This window comes from Dromaius novaehollandiae, chromosome 7 (assembly GCF_036370855.1).
Source record: "Dromaius novaehollandiae isolate bDroNov1 chromosome 7, bDroNov1.hap1, whole genome shotgun sequence".
Classification (NCBI taxonomy): Eukaryota; Metazoa; Chordata; class Aves; order Casuariiformes; family Dromaiidae; genus Dromaius; species Dromaius novaehollandiae.
Window position 1 is genome coordinate 39,610,892 of NC_088104.1, and position 15,570 is coordinate 39,626,461.

The window sequence follows — 15,570 nt, forward strand, 5'->3', positions numbered from 1 at the left end:
AATGCAACTTGGAACAAGGTGATCAAGTCAAGTTTGCTTCAGCTTCATGTTTTTTAATTTTGTAGTTTGTTTCCTTTCTTGGGGGAGAAGGGGATGGGTGGTCTCACTTCTTTTCAGGCAAGAACAGAAGATGTAGTGTCAATTAATATAGGATTTGCTGTGAATTCCCACTGTTTGTTTAATGCCTGTAGTGCAAGGAGCTGACTCCATGTTAGGAGTTAATTTAAAAGTTAACATGCTCCATTCAGAAGACTAACGAACTTTGCTCATGAAGTAGAGGATAGGGGAGGATGGATATATGTGGTGTAAGCACATACTTCTGTGAATTAGAGGTCAAAATCCTTGAGTCAAAAGGGTTTGTGTTCTGCCAGTTTGTCCAGTTTCCTGAGTTCATCATGTGAGTTAATGGTAAAATGCAGGGCAGCTGAGCTGTAGATTTGCCACTTGCATCAAATCTCATGGTCCAATGGCATTTTCTGTAACTTGACCTCCTAAATGCTACAGCTGGTGTGGTGGTAGGGCAGCTGATGCTGGGTTCTGAGATGAAACCCAGGGCAACCATTGCTGGAAATAAAAGCAGAAAGCTTTTATTCTCAGGGCACCCTTGGAAAAATAAAGTGGCTTTGGTCTGGCTTTGAACTGGAAAGCTGAAACCGGTTGAAGTTTAATTAAAGCTTTTTTGTTGCACAAAAATGTAACTGGAGTGAAGCACATGAGAAAGTGAACTGCAGTGACTCTTCATCCCTTAGGCTGCCTTGTTCCTCCCCCAAAATACTCCCAGGCCCCAGCTGCTGCTCAGCAACAACTGGTTGTGCAGTGCCAAGTTAGTGTGCATGTGGGGGGGAAAAAAAGGGGGTCAGGTGCAGAGCAGACAGTTCAGTTTGGATGGAGCATAGCCTAAACAGGAATTAGCACACATGCTTAGCAGGCCTGGGAAATAAGGTCAAGGAATAGGCTGAAGTGTAGGTGATGAGGGGAAGAGATCAGTAGCTTCAAAAATGGTCAGTCAGATTAGGAGGGGTATATAAGTCTTGCTTAGTAGCCAAAGCTAGCAGTATCAGAAATGGACTTGGTACTGGTCAATACAGAAAGGAATTCTCAATAAGAAATGGTGTCTCAGAACTTGAACAAAGTTAGCAGTTGTATTGCTCTGTCAAATGCTTGTTCTACATCTGGGTTGGATAACGGACTAGCATGCTTCACAATGCCTAGGAGGAACACGGATTATGTAGAAAACCCTTCTTCTAAAGGGTGAATTTTCGCTGATCCCTATATTTAAACACATCACCAAAGTTTGAGACTAGGACACTTGAGGACAGCAGTGTGTCTTGTCGGCAGTAGAGAAGCTTGCTGCATTAAAAACAAACTCCTCCATCATCAGTGTAACCAGCTTGTTTCTTCTTTGCTGGCTTGTGACTTACATAAGAGGAAAGGATGCAAGGAGCTGATCCCATATATGTCTGTCTGCTTGTTTTTATTTGTGCCTTCCTATAGGTTGTGCGTAATGGCTTAGATCGTATGCTTGTCTGTGAAGGGCTTTTGATCTAGAAGCTGATCTGAGGGCCCAGGTTGATGCCATTGAAACGTGCTGAGATCATGCTAGTGAGTAACTCACACTATCTTCTTGTCCAGGACTCAGTCCAGCTGAAAGATCTGTGGAAGAAAATCTGCCATCACAACAGTGGGATGGAGTTTCAGGACCATCGCTACTGGCTGCGGACACATCCCAATTGCATTGTGGGAAAGGAGCTGGTCAACTGGCTCATCAGAAATGGGCACATAGCCACAAGGTAACCCTGATGCAGGCAGGCAGGCAGGGGTCTTCCATCTCTGTGGTAGAAGGCTTTGAGCTTTAACTAATATAGGGTACCTTAGACTGCAAAGGTGGACCCCTCTGCAAGGAGATGAGAAAGAAACAAAACTCAGATCTCTTCTTTGCTGCCCAAGAAAGCAGGTAGGGTTCTGACTGTGTGTGGCCTGAAACAACAGGGGAAAGGAGGGGCTGGCTGATTCAGGAGCTAGTATGGGAGGCATCTTCTCCATACTTAGCTGTGTTTCCATACTTATCCATGGCATAAGTATGACTCAAGTAGACAGAGAACAATGAGCACGTTATGAAGACTGGCCAAAAAATTTGTTCAGAGCTCTGTGCTCTATTTTGGTAAATGGACAACTATGGTAGGGTCACCTAAGCCTAAGCTGTGTGCCTTTTGGATATCTATTAGCAAAAGCCTCTGCTCCTAGATAACAGAGCATAACATACAAATCAAAAAGGAATTGTGTTCTTCCAGCTCCATGGAGTGGGTTTTGGCTGTAGAGAGCATTCTCTTGTTACCAAGCTGTGAAAAATCCACTTTAAGCTGTCCAAGCCCAGAGTGCATTATAAAAGAGCAGACTGCTGCAGTCCCTTATCTTGCAAGGAATGAGTCTGGCCCTGGGATCAAGGATCCCTAATAGCTTTTGATAGCTAAATTTTTGGTAGAACAGGTAGGTTTTTAACCTTGCAAGTGAGTATGAAGATCTGGTGTATCTAACTGCAACAGGGGGATAAAACTGAGATTGCAGAGCCAGGGTCCTCGCTCAGCAGGGATGCTTAGCATCTATAGCTCAAGTTAAGGATTTTGGAGGGGTGCAGACAGTAGGTGTTAATGATCTGCTGGTCACCTCAGTTGAATTTAGAATGCTGGCAGTCTTTTGATCTAGCTCTGTACTTAAACCGGTAAGCTCTGCTGCCTCTCCAAGCATTTTCAATAGTATTTGGTTAAATAGGGGAATGGAATACAGAAGAGTTGAATAGAATCATGCCTAGCAAATGACTTGTTCCTTTTGTAGCATGCTTGTAACATAAGCCATCTGTATTTACAGCCGGACTTACAAAAACATCTCTTACATCTCCAGGGCCCAAGCCATTGCAATAGGGCAAGCGTTGGTTGATGGACGCTGGTTGGATTGTGTCAGTCATCATGATCAGCTCTTCAGAGATGAATACGCTCTGTACCGGCCGTTACAGGTAAAAGGGTGAATCTGACTTGAGAGAGGAAGGGAGTAGGAAGGTTATAATTCTTGGTGGGCTTGGGAGCTGATTCGAGTCTTTAATCCTGTCCTCAGCAAATGTTGTGGGGTTTTTTTGGTTTTTTTTTTTCTTTGTTTGTTTTTTAATATCAACTGTCCTGTATAGAGAATGCCTGCACAGGCTTTTTGTCTGATTAGATCAATTAGCTTACATCTGTAGTTTAAAGCCTGAAGAAACTGCTTTTACCAGAAAGCTTTTAGACCCTCTTTTGTGGAAGATGAGCTGTTATGCTTAGTGCTGCCTACAGTAGAGGAAAGAGGGTGCAGTCTCTGATTTAGGCCAGTGCCCCTCATGGTGGACATCTTCCACAGTGACCTCGGAATGGTACAGGCAGTGCTTGTGGTGGCTGTGCTGTAATGTGCATAATGTACAATCTGCTGTGCAGTTATTGGTGACTAAGACACAATAGTCATTTACTACTTACCTGTCAAATTCCTTCTTTAAAACCTTTAAAAGAGTGGATCTATAGTATATTGGAAATAAGGTGAGCTTCTTTTCTCTCCAATGATTGCAGTAATCAGGAATTCAGTCCCTTAGCTACATGCTTCAAAATTGGGAGGGTGCCTCTGTTGTGCCTCCCAAACAGAACTGGCTAGCTGAGAGGAAGGCGGAGTGCCAGTGACCATAGATGCTGTCTTACCTTATTTCATTGCAGTCAGACTTGCTGAGGGGTCAAGACGGTCACTAGCCTGAATGAGTGGATTGTGGTGGGTTTTTTTTGTTTTTTGTTTTTTTAACTTGCACAAGGTGTCTATAGCCTATCTGTCACCTGAAGGCATTCAGTTGTGGGTCTTGCATGTTCTGCAGGTTCTCATGTTAGAGAATGGCTCAGCTGTACTATGAACCTTGGTCAGAAAGCTTGCTGCCATTAGCAGCCTGTCTTCCTCATGCCTTTTGTCTCTTGACCACATTTACATGGTCTTCTATTGATGTTGCCCTGGGGTCCATCTGGCATCTCAGCTAGCTAACCACACTGTCTCAGTTTGCTAGTAAAACCTTGCCCTAAGCTAGCAAATATTTGTGCAGTCCCTGCTGTAACTATTTGTAAGCAGATTGTATTTTCAAATTTTAAAGCCAAGTTTAAGGTTTATTCAAAGTTTAAAGCCAATTCTTGTTCTCATCAGCTAAAAGCACTGTCTGATCTCATTTCTCCTTACTTAAGCAAGAGTCAGGAGAAACAGTGTTGGTGACCTGGCTGCTTGCTGTAGCCAAAAGAATGGTAGTGAGAATTTCCTCCTGAGATGATTAGAAGCATCAGGATGACTGACAGCCATTGCTAAGATGCTCTCTAGGCTCTGGCTTTGCAGCTAGGCTTTGTTTTGACACAGCTAGCCTCAGGTAGGGCCTGGCTTGCAAGTGAAGTTCTTAGAGCTGCTGTGTTTGGTCAGTCACAGAATTGCTCCTGTAGCTTAGACTTAGCCTCCACCAGGAGCTGTGCATGCACAAGGATATGTTTATCATCCCTTTTGGTTTGGGGGTGATGAGCATTCAAAACTGTTTAGCCGGGGGTGGTGATAGAAAACATGCAGTAGAAAAATTTGTCCATTACTGTCACTTAGTCACAACTTGTGTGGAAGTGGGGAGGAGGCAAAGACTAAGCAGTGTGGGAAGTGTAAGGAAATACTTGTTTCCTGTTCCAAACAGTTCCTATTTCATGCTGATGGGGGAGGATGGCTGTATGACTAACCTTGCTCAGCCCATTGAGTGTATCTTTTGATTTTTCAAATGTCTGGTCTGTATGTGTAGCAGGCAGTGCGATATCACAGCAGAGCTGAACTTTAACACCTTTTTTTCTTGCTTGTGTAACAGAGCACGGAGTTCTCAGAAACCCCCTCTCCAGACAGCGACTCTGTGAACTCTGTAGAGGGGCACTCTGAGCCATCCTGGTTCAAAGACATCAAGTTTGATGACAGTGACACGGAGCAGATTGCTGATGAAGGAGAAGATAATTTGGCCAGTGAGTTTCAGCTGAGTTGTTTTTATTCTGCTTTCTTCCTGCTATCTCCAACCCCTCAGGACATAATAGTATAACCATGTCTTGCTTTGCTTGTGTGTGTGCGTGTGCGTGCATGGGGCTGTAAAGATCTAAGCAAACTATAACTCAGCTAGTCCTCCTCTTTCTTGTGATGAATATGGTATTCTGTATTTGGTGGAGCTGATAAAAGTTCTTACTTCTGATGGAGAAGCATGTAAATTGTCTGCTTCTCTTTCTCAGGCAGACTCGTGCCTGACTTGGGCCCCATAACAAAGCACTAAAGAATGCCTACCCAATATGTCAGTATGCACACATCAAGATAAGATTAGAAGTATGAAAACACTGTATTCCTGTAGTATTGCACACTGGGCTTCATGTATTAAAGACAATTTTTCTCCTCTCCGGTACCCTCATGATATCCATTTGAACCCCTCTCCTCCCTGTATCTTCTGCCTTACCCAACACTAAAAGACTCCGCCAGCCCTAGCAAGCGCACTTCAGTCAGCAGCTTCCAGTCCACAATGGACAGTGATTCAGCCGCCTCCATCAGCCTGAACGTGGAGCTGGACAACGTGAACTTCCATATCAAGAAGCACTCCAAGTACCCACATGTGCCCCCTCACCCTGCCGACCAAAAAGGTATGAGGTAGTCACCAGCTGGAGTTGCACATGATGGAGAGCTGGGTCCTAATAACACCAGCTTATTTGGATGCTACTTCTGTAGCTGTCTTAGAGGGGGAAATACAGTATCTGGTTGACACTCACCTGCATTTTTGATATGCTCACCTCTTGAGGAGGCTCAGTTGACCTGTTGAAACCACCTTCTCTGCAGAGTGTGTAACTTCCCCTGTGACTTTCTCTTTGAAGCAAGGTGTCCTGCTGCCCGTGTATAATGGGGCAGATCCACACGTACAGTTTCTGGCTCACTGGGGTGGAAAAAACAGTCCATGCATAAACCGGTTTAGGATACTCTTCTCTCCGGTTTGAGACTACACTGGAAGACCAAACAGAAAAAACAAACAAAATTAACTTGAACTCTGAGCTGATCACTGACCCTACCGTAACAAGCTTGTATTTGACAAAAGGATAATCTTATTGATGAGCAGTAAGGGCTAAGTTAATCCTTATGTATAACTTTTTTTTTCAAAAGAGACCCTCCATTTAAAAGAGAAATAGGGAGAAATCAAATAGTCAGTGTTGAAGAGCTTTTTAGAAGGCTTTTTTCTTAAAGGAGTGCTGTTATGAAAGATTCTAAATAGGAGCAAAATCCCTATGGAAAGATAATGTGCTCCTCCTGTCGACAGTTCTGTTCTGTGACTAGTACAAAGGCTGAAACCAGAGCTTGCCGCTGGCTTGGGTCTAGTGACTTCTAGTTGCTTTACATGCTGGGTAGCTATTGATGGTCTTTGCTCTGCTTCCTTACCTAAAGTTACAGCAGCTCTATAGATTTCTATCTTTGTCTGCTTCTAAGGAGTTTCTTAGTCTTAACTATGGTCTTTTTTCATCCCTTCTGCCCACCCCCTTCAGTATTTCCAACTGTAAAGGATGATCCACTCTTAATTAGGATGCCCTCTAATGAGTTCATCCTTCTAGGAAGTCTAACAGACCTCTTCTGTTGGTGTGGATCAATATACAAGACCATTTTTATGCTTTCACACAGATTGCATTCTTGGAAACTGAAATGGTGACTAAATTTTGGAAAAAGAGAATGAGGGAGGAAAACTGTTCACAGCTGACTAGCAGAGTGCCTTAGACATGAGTGGGTGAGTGAGGCAAGTTAGAGGGGGCATTTATCAGTGCCCGTTGTAGTCACCTTTGGCTATTTGCTAAAAATGTATCTAGAAGAAGAAGAAAATACATGTGCTTATTTTTCCCCAAGAAAGGAGCAGGAGTAAGTTTGTAACTCGAGTTGAGAACAAATGACTGAAAAGGGAGAGGAGTTATCAGAACTGCTGAGATGGATTTCTTAGTGATTCCTGTGTCAGTTTGCAGCTCACTCGTAATAAAATGAAATGCTAATACATCTGCAGGGAAGGAAAAGTGTGGAGAGGGAGAGTATATCAAGGGATATATTTCCTATTGGAAAGAAGGGATGTTGGATTAAATGAGCTGGAATAAGGCCCAGGTGTGCTGCAGTATCCTGTAAATTTACAGCTGTAGCAGGGTTAGCTATCAGTGTGTGCTGCCAATAAAACAGGCTGTAGTCAGTTTGGCTCTGATCAGTGGTAGGACTTGTAGTGTGATAATCCGGGTTGCAGACATATCTCAGACTTTATCTCCTTATGCAAAAATCATTACATGATGAAGGGGAAACATAAGAGAGCCTGCCTCTCTCGGAAACTGTTAACCAAATCAAAGCTTTTTATGGCCAGAACTGAAGCTATTGTAAGAAAGATCTTGATGATGGAGAGTTCAGAGAAGATCAACAGAAAAGGCAAGTGGTGAGGGGACTGAAAGGAGAGCAGGTTTTACTTGGGTTTTGAGTTTTATAAATTGGCAGCCCTCTGCTGTCTTCAGTGAATCTCTGCTGACTGGTGCTTGTTATTTGTCCCTGAAATGTGTAGTCTCTGAACCAGGTCATTCTGTAGGAGTGCAATTCACACCAGAAAACTGGGAGCAATTCCTTTAAGAGACTGGCTTTGCCTTGAGGTAAATGTATCAGTAATATGCCTGGAACTGGGGTATGGTGGAGGTGTGAGTCATTAAAGCACATTGTGAACTGGTAAGTATTATTCTGCTGTTTTCAGGCAAATCTGTATTCTCTGCAGATACCTAGGAGTTACTATGTATCTTTTTTGGCTTCTTGGCACAACGTTCTCTAGAGAAAAGGGTGCTCTAACCAAGGAGCAACCAGTTAAAACGAAAGCCAACTTCTCGAACAGCAGGAAATGTTTTTTGGAAATGGTGAAGCAGAAGTTTCCCAGGTGCCTAGAGGTTTGTTGCTCAAGGCCTTCAAAAAATATGTGGGAGAAAACCCTAGAGCATATGCTACAGTGCCTAGGGTAGAGAAATGGTTGACTTTTAAAACTTTGTTCCAGAAAATATTAAAATCTGAGTTCAGATGTAGGCTTTCACCGTGGTTTATCTTGGCCGTATTCTGCAAAAAGTATCTTCCGGGGTGTTATGAACATCACAGGGATTCTGATCAGACAGCAAAGACTAGCTAGTTAGAGTTCTATGTAAAATGGTATACAGTTACTTTAAGAGCAGAGCACTTCAGTTATTCAGTGACTTTGTGTTTGTAGCTGTCAGGGACTTGTAACTTCCTTGTGCCCATTATGGACTCTTTAACTGGTCTTGGTTTCTTTGGAATTGTCTATTCTAAGACTAAATTACAGTGCCTTAATTTGCTTTAAAATGAGGAAGCAAAACTGAAGATGACACCCACCTATTCGGGGTAGTAACTCAATTTCCTCACAACTGTAAATCACAACCATTGGGGGAGGGCCAAGAGAACAAAACAAGAGAGCTAAGAAGTGCAGGTCAACTCTGCAATCTTTAAGTGGTTAGGAGGTTTCTTCAAGTGATTAAGGGCTGTGCAATTTCCAGTCACAGAGGTCAGCTGCTTAGAAGCAATAGCCTGTGATGTGCCAGCTGTGTTTTGGAACAGAGTGATTTCTTGATGGTCTCAGTCCAGTGGCAGAACTTCTTGAGGTGTTCAGTGCTGACTAATGTTTGGTGGGTTTTCATGGAATTCTAGTGACTCCAAGTTAGTTGGCTTGTAGTATCTTTTTTACAAACAAGTATAGTGACTTATTTGTGGTATCATCTGCCTAAGGACAGTGGTACTTTGCTCACGGTGTGAATCAAAGTGGGAAACCAGGCAAGATTACTTTCAGCATTTAATTCTGGGAAAGAGGTAAATATTTTAAGAGGCTAAATTGATTTATTTTAAAAGTGACTTTCAGTTGCTGTTTTTAAAGAGAACTGTGTCAGTATGGAAAGCTGCATCTTCTAAATGTCCTTACAGCCAAATATCCTTGATCCTGGCAGTGGCTATTTTGGGTAGCTAGATTTCGATGTCTGCATCTAGCTGGGCCAGGGAAAGAGGAGAGGATCGCAGGATAGCATGACAGAGTTCCTTAGCACTGTTGCTTGTCAAGGCTTGCCATATGATTGCTGGGAGCCTTTTTCATGTACCCCCTTTTGTTTGGGCTTCAGGGGATATCTGTGGATGGTGCTGTAGAAGGAAAGCTGTGTGCACTCATGCATAGTTTCTGTAGCTAGAAGAAAAGCTGTGGTTTGTGGCCAGACCATTTTGATGTTTAGTCAGGGTAATCCAAAAGATGTTTAAAAACTCTACCTGCTGGTTTCCATGGGAAACCTGTAAATTTGTGTGTGCATTGCGGTATTTACTTCCAGTGTTGCCTTTGAGTATCAGACTGAGCAAGCTGCATATTCTGTGGTGTGAGGGGGTTTTCATTTTTTTGTTTAAGCCGTTTGGGGAGCATGTAAGATAGCTTGTAGACAAGGGGTACAAAACCTAACTGCTGGTAGACAAAGGTACAAAATATGCCACAGGAACCTCTTTTTTTTTTTCTAAAACTTTCTATGCTGTGATACATGTAGTGGTGGTGTGAGGTAACAAATGCATGTTAGCTACTCTTACTCACCATCTCAAACTCGCACCTTGTGGGTGCATTAACTGTCCACTCTAGGAGAAGGTACAGATTTCTTACCATGCCAGGGACTTCCCTTGAGGCACAATCGTAAGCAAAGAATCAAGACATGAAGTTCTATTAAAGAAAAGTGATCCTGGTTTGGAGTGGTCACCTGCTTCTTTATTCAGAGCAAGACTAAGGTTAGGTTTGAGCTAATGATGACTCCTGCCTTGGCCATGTCAGTTGGGTTATGTCAGATCTAATTTGAATGTATTCACACTAAGAGCTTCTGCCCTGAAGCTGTAACAAGATGGAGAGGGACAGGGGTGCTAATATACATGTTTGTGTATAGATGCAGCCCAACATGACTTTCTCTGGTTAGTTTGTAGGACTACGGGTGAATGCTGAAGGTGAGCCAGTCTTTATCAAGCAGCAGGTTGGTGGTAATGCTATACTCTTCATCTCAGCAAGAGGTGAAAGGAATCAGTACATACCATTAGGCTGCAAGAGAGATTGCAACTGCTCCTTCTGCCCCCGGTGTGGTACCTAGAGCACCCGCTGGGTATCTGATTTCAAACTGAATAATGGTGGACAAGCTCAGACTTTTAAAATAGTGATGTGTAAGGGGTCTGTTGCGTGCTGCTGTTCAGAGATTTGTGATTGCTTGTGTCCGTCATCTTCCTGTTGCTTTCTGTTGGTGTCTGAAAGCTGCCTGGCTTTGCTTTCTGTTTGTGGCAGTAGGTCTGGTCCTTTTCTCAAGAAAGGTGGTAAAGGGTTGGTTCTGGACTTTGGATCATCATATGACATGAAGTTGGACTGCTGCTTTTGTTTATCCATTGTACAACCACTTTTTGTGGAAGCTGGTTAACTCACTAAAGACGTAACAGACTAATGACCTCTAGAGAAAAGAAGCTTTTTGTAGCCACCCAGCCTGCATGAAAGATCACTGTGGTATTTTTATGATGATCTAGTAAGCTAAACAAGTGTAGTAGATGTGCTTACATCCATAGCTTCATCCTATTTCCCATACATACACTGATACGTAGCTTTTAGCTTTCTCTGTTCCTGGGAGTCCACCTCTACTGACCTGGATTCCTCCAAATGCTTTAGACTGTTTTAGGCTTTTGGTAGCTCTCTTGAAAGACAGGCTGCCATTCTTTCTATCACTGTGTAAGAGAAATCTTACGGCTGGTTTCTCTCTGAGTCTGAGATAACACCAGAAATACTTGTAAGTCAAATGTGGCAGCAAAACAGTCTCTGAAACTGTATTTTAGGTCAGAATGAGGAGGCCATTGCCTGTCTGAACATTCACGCAGTGTCTGCTTGCAGCTTTACGCATTCGTATTCAGGTCTAGAAAAATGAAGTGTGTGTCAATTGGAAAAGCAGACTCTTCAGTGCTAGTTCACTCTGTGCTCATGTCTAACTTTTGTTAGTTTGGTTCCTTAACAGTAATAAGGACTATTTTGTTGTCTTCCTAAAACTTTTCAGATAGAACAAGAATGAGAGGATGTTCTTGTCTTGACCACTCATCAAGCTGTTGCTAAATTAGTGACTAAACATTTAGATGAGTAATGCTGCTGCTTATGGTGTGGGCGTGTACATCATATAATTGTATGGGTATGCCAGCGTAACCTGTCATTTTTTTCCTGTCTCCGCCTACCTCCCTCTTCTCTCTTCTTTCAGAGTACTTGAATCCTGACAACGGAGGGCAGCAGATGTTCTCTATAAGTGACGCTTTTATTAAAGGTAAGGAGAACCTTCAGAATTTGCTGTTGTATGGTTTAATATAATGATCAAGACTCCTCAATACTCCTTTAATAGAGAATTGGCCCTTTGAAGAGGTTTACTTGTTTGTAAACCTAAAGTTATTTGTGGAAAACCTTGTATATAAACTGTACTCTAACCTCTTTGGCATGCACTTTCAGGCTGTCTACTAGCTTCTTGGATTTCTTGATTTAAAAACATTCAAGGAAAGTCTTTAATAAATAAAAAAGTAAAAGCTAAGTGGCAAAATTTATCATTTTTGTTGTAACTTCCCCACCACAAACTTCTATAATAGACAGTAATTCTGAATTTCTGTGCGAGGAAACAAACATCTGATGTGATTAATTTCACTTCTACTGTGTAGCTCAGAATTTCATCTCTTAAATGTTTCTGGGTTTCCTGTCACTACTACTACTGAAATGAAACGCTACTGGACACAGCTGTGAGTTTAAACCATGTGCCTTCCAGTATCATGGCCAGGTGTACTTGTGGGCTTTTTCCCCAGTTGACGCTATGATTGAATTTTTTGATTGGCTCATAAAAGGAGGAAATAAGAGGGGGGAAAACCCAGTGTCTGTGCAGCCAGAATAAAATAGATCTTTAGCTAAACTGATGCTTGATTTATAACTGGGCTTTTGCAGAAAAAGGGAAAGGGAAAAAAACCTGTGTAAATTCTGTTAATCTCTTACATAGCTAATATTGGGTAAGGAGCATCTGGAAGAAATAAATTGTTGCTTTTAAAGACTTTCTTCTATATTATAAGGATTGCAATATAAGGATTCTGCAGTCAGATCATGCACTCAGGGTTGTTTTAAGCTTGAACTGTGAAGGCTTACATGCTTGCTGATGAAAAGTTATGCACTGCTAGTGTAAATGACTTGTAATAGTTGCCCATCATGAGAATGGGGAAGTTTCTAGCTGCCCTCTAGAATATAGTAATAACTTTGCAGGAAATAACCTAATAACTCTTTCAAAGCACAGAAAACTATATTGAAATAGCCTCTGATCTTTGCATTGCAAAACTAACAGAGAATAGATCTAAGCCCTTTCTGCAAAGCATAGGGGCTGAAAGTGGCAGTGACCCCCTCCAAGTGCGAACTATCCTACGCTGTTGAAACAAGCTTTCGGTTTCCAAAACTAGAAATTAGTATAGCTTATGCTGACATCTAGGTTTTTTTCTTTAAAAAAAAAAAAAAAAAAAAAGTATAGATGCACCAGCCTGCCAACAGCTCCTTCTGGACCTAACTAGCAAAGGGGTGATGGATGGGATCAGGACTACAGGTCATGTAGAAGTTCCAACTCTGACATTTAAATTGGCAGCATAGCATTTCTTCAAAATATTTTCAGGAGACCTGCTAAAGAAGACCTTTATCAAGCTATTTTTTAGAACTTGGGCCTAGGAAAGCCAGCTACTCTTTGTCAGTTGTGTTCATGTAGGCCAGTATTTTTATTGTAGTTAAGTCTAATAGACCAGCATTAATCTAGGCTGGTATAATCTGGTAATAGAGTAGCAAATGTTTCTCTTTGGACAACCTGGATATAGGGTTATTAGGTCTTGGGACTCTTTTGGAGAGTAAAGGCTTACTGAGAAGACTTGGGTTGACTGCAAATTGAACTACCAGTGTCTTTTGCAGGGGAGGGGTCAGATAGATAAGAAATGAAATATTCTTACAACAGAACGCCTATTTCTTATTATATCTGCTTGATAAGGGCATCCCCAACAATTGTACTTGCAGCACATAAGTGTTCTTAGTAAGTTGTTCAGTCAAAGCTTGGCTTTAAAATTAAGATGAAGAAGAAAAGTGTGGGTTGGTGGGTTTTTTTTTCTTTAGAACAAAAAGAACAACTTTTCCACACTTTCAGGAAATGTGTTTTTCTTTTTTTTAACTTCTATTTTTAAATAAATGCAATTGTCCTTGTGCTGTAGCTTGAATGAAATTACTGGCTATATCTAATGCTACTTCTATGTAGATGTCTTTAAAGCAGTAGCTTTTCGTGAATGAAATTAGTGCCTTTGACCAATCTTCTACATATAAAAGACATTATGCATTATAATAATGCAAGATATTTTGAATTTGCTGCTTATTTATAGGCAACACTGTGGTGTAATTTTCTTCTTCTAGACCTGGCTATTACTGAATTTGCTAAGACAAGGGAAGAACAAACTATCTGCTTTGTACTGGCAATATAAGAGTTCCAGTAGCTCACTTTTCCTTTGTACACTTACTACTGCTGTACTCAATACTGTTTGCAGCATCATGCTATCATGACTTCTAGCTCAAACTCCACATTTCAGGAGGCTTAGTCTGATGTCTTGGCAGAGTCTCCTCTGTTGAAGTAGCCTTTCAGAATGACATGGGTGTCCAGCTGTGCCCTTATGAACAAGGTTGGTTTGTCTCTTACAGAATCATTGTTCAACAGGAGAGTGGAGGAGAAGTCCAAAGAACTCTTTTTCACACCGCTAGGCTGGCATCACAGCAATCTGGATCTGCTGAGAGAAGAGAATGGAGAGAAACAAGCCATGGAAAGGCTGCTGTAAGAAAAATGTAGAAAAAAGCTTGCATATCTTGGGTAACAATTCCTGAAGCCCTACTGTTCCACCAACTTTCAGTAGGACTTGGTCTCCTGGGGACAATATAAAGGACTAATATACACTAAGAAAAAGATGTTTTTACAGTATCTTTGGTTGTTTTCTTTCCTTGGATTTTATACCTCAAAGTAGGAGACAGACAGTTGATTGTAGAACATCCTAGACAGCTGTTCCTTCAGACAGCTTACTGTGCTGTAAATGTTAAGAAATTAACTTCTGAAAGGTGACTTCAACTAATCACTGCTTTGTATTTCGCCCACCACAAACTTAATCACTCTATTTTTCTTACAGCTCTGCTAATCACAACCACATGATGGCACTGCTTCAGCAGCTTCTGTACAATGAGTCTCTGTCACTGTCCTGGAGGGATATCATTGTACCTGTGGTCTGCCAGGTAGTTCAGACTGTGAGACCTGATGTCAAAAACAGAGATGATGACATGGATATCCGCCAGTTTGTCCATATCAAAAAAGTGAGTTTCAGCGAGTGGATGAAGGGAAACAGGAGGATGTAGCTGTTGGCAGTACACTTTGTTTGAAGAGAAGGGTCCCCTTCCCCTCACCCCCAGCGTTTTCAGTGATATAATTGGCAAACACACTTTGGGGTAAGGTAGAGTTCTGGGAAAGAAGGAACTTTGCATCTTCTGTGCAGGGTGCTTTGATGCCCTGGAGCTGACATCTGCTTTCAGGCTATAGGCTGCAGAAGGTAGCAAAGAGCAACATCTTTGTAATGACTTTATTCTGTTTTTGCCTTCTGCTCATTCTGTGCTTGGATTGGAGAGGTGCTGAGCACTGGATAGGTAGCTTGCAGGACTCTGTAGCAATCTCTTGCCCTGTAACTACCCATTATGGAGGATTTAACTCCACCTGCGTGAAGCACAAGGACTTTCCTTACAGAGAAAAGCTTAATTGTTATCGGATGCTGCATCCAGTTCTGCCAGATAGCCCAGTGATGACGCTGCTTAACTGCAAGGCTGGAGTTGTGGCTTCTAGAGTTTCTTCTGTGAGGCTGATGTGACAGTAACCTCCAAGGAGCTGTTGGGGCTGATCATCATAGGCTCCTCCTTGGCAGAAACTCCCCTTAGGAGGCCTGTTTTATTTTGGCAGCCATGGACAGCCTTACATTTCTGGTGGTAGTTCTGTGACATCTATTGAGGCAACATCTGTTGTTGCTACTGCCTCTCCAGAAACTTGGGCTTAAAGAGAGTTTTAGAGACAAATGCCCTTCATAGGTGTTTTCATAATGCTGTGATAACAAACATTCCTTGAAACATCATATTTAGAAACCTGTTTTGTGTTGTTTATTGTTCTTGTAGTTGGCTATGACTCTAGATACTGTTTGGTGTTCAAATAGTAGGCAGAGGTGTGATTTCCATGCATTCTTGCTTATTAGTGGAAATGACATGTGCAAAGGTATATGTTCCTCTTGGCCTGTAGAACTTGGGTTCCCTTATGTTACAGTGAGTACCCAATTTAATGAATGGTGCATCTGTCAGGAGGGACCTGGAGATCCTGGAACTTTAATGTTTGGTCTCATGTTGTTGTCCTTAGTCTGCCAGACTGTAAA

At 42.0% G+C, this 15,570-nt stretch overlaps 1 protein-coding gene across 6 annotated transcripts in view; it reads left to right on the top strand.

Moving 5' to 3' along the window:
* PIKFYVE (phosphoinositide kinase, FYVE-type zinc finger containing) overlaps nucleotides 1-15,570 on the top strand; it is an 86,229-nt gene that overhangs the window by 38,621 nt on the left and 32,038 nt on the right. For 3 of the 6 annotated variants that reach the window (XM_064515284.1, XM_064515283.1, XM_064515288.1), the window contains 7 exons: nucleotides 1,633-1,790; nucleotides 2,866-3,010; nucleotides 4,883-5,030; nucleotides 5,520-5,687; nucleotides 11,334-11,396; nucleotides 13,820-13,949; nucleotides 14,296-14,476. In XM_064515284.1, the coding sequence (XP_064371354.1) occupies nucleotides 1,633-1,790; nucleotides 2,866-3,010; nucleotides 4,883-5,030; nucleotides 5,520-5,687; nucleotides 11,334-11,396; nucleotides 13,820-13,949; nucleotides 14,296-14,476 (993 nt within the window). The remainder of the gene's footprint in view (nucleotides 1-1,632; nucleotides 1,791-2,865; nucleotides 3,011-4,882; nucleotides 5,031-5,519; nucleotides 5,688-11,333; nucleotides 11,397-13,819; nucleotides 13,950-14,295; nucleotides 14,477-15,570) is intronic. The other 3 variants (XM_064515285.1, XM_064515286.1, XM_064515287.1) reach the window with 3 other exon arrangements.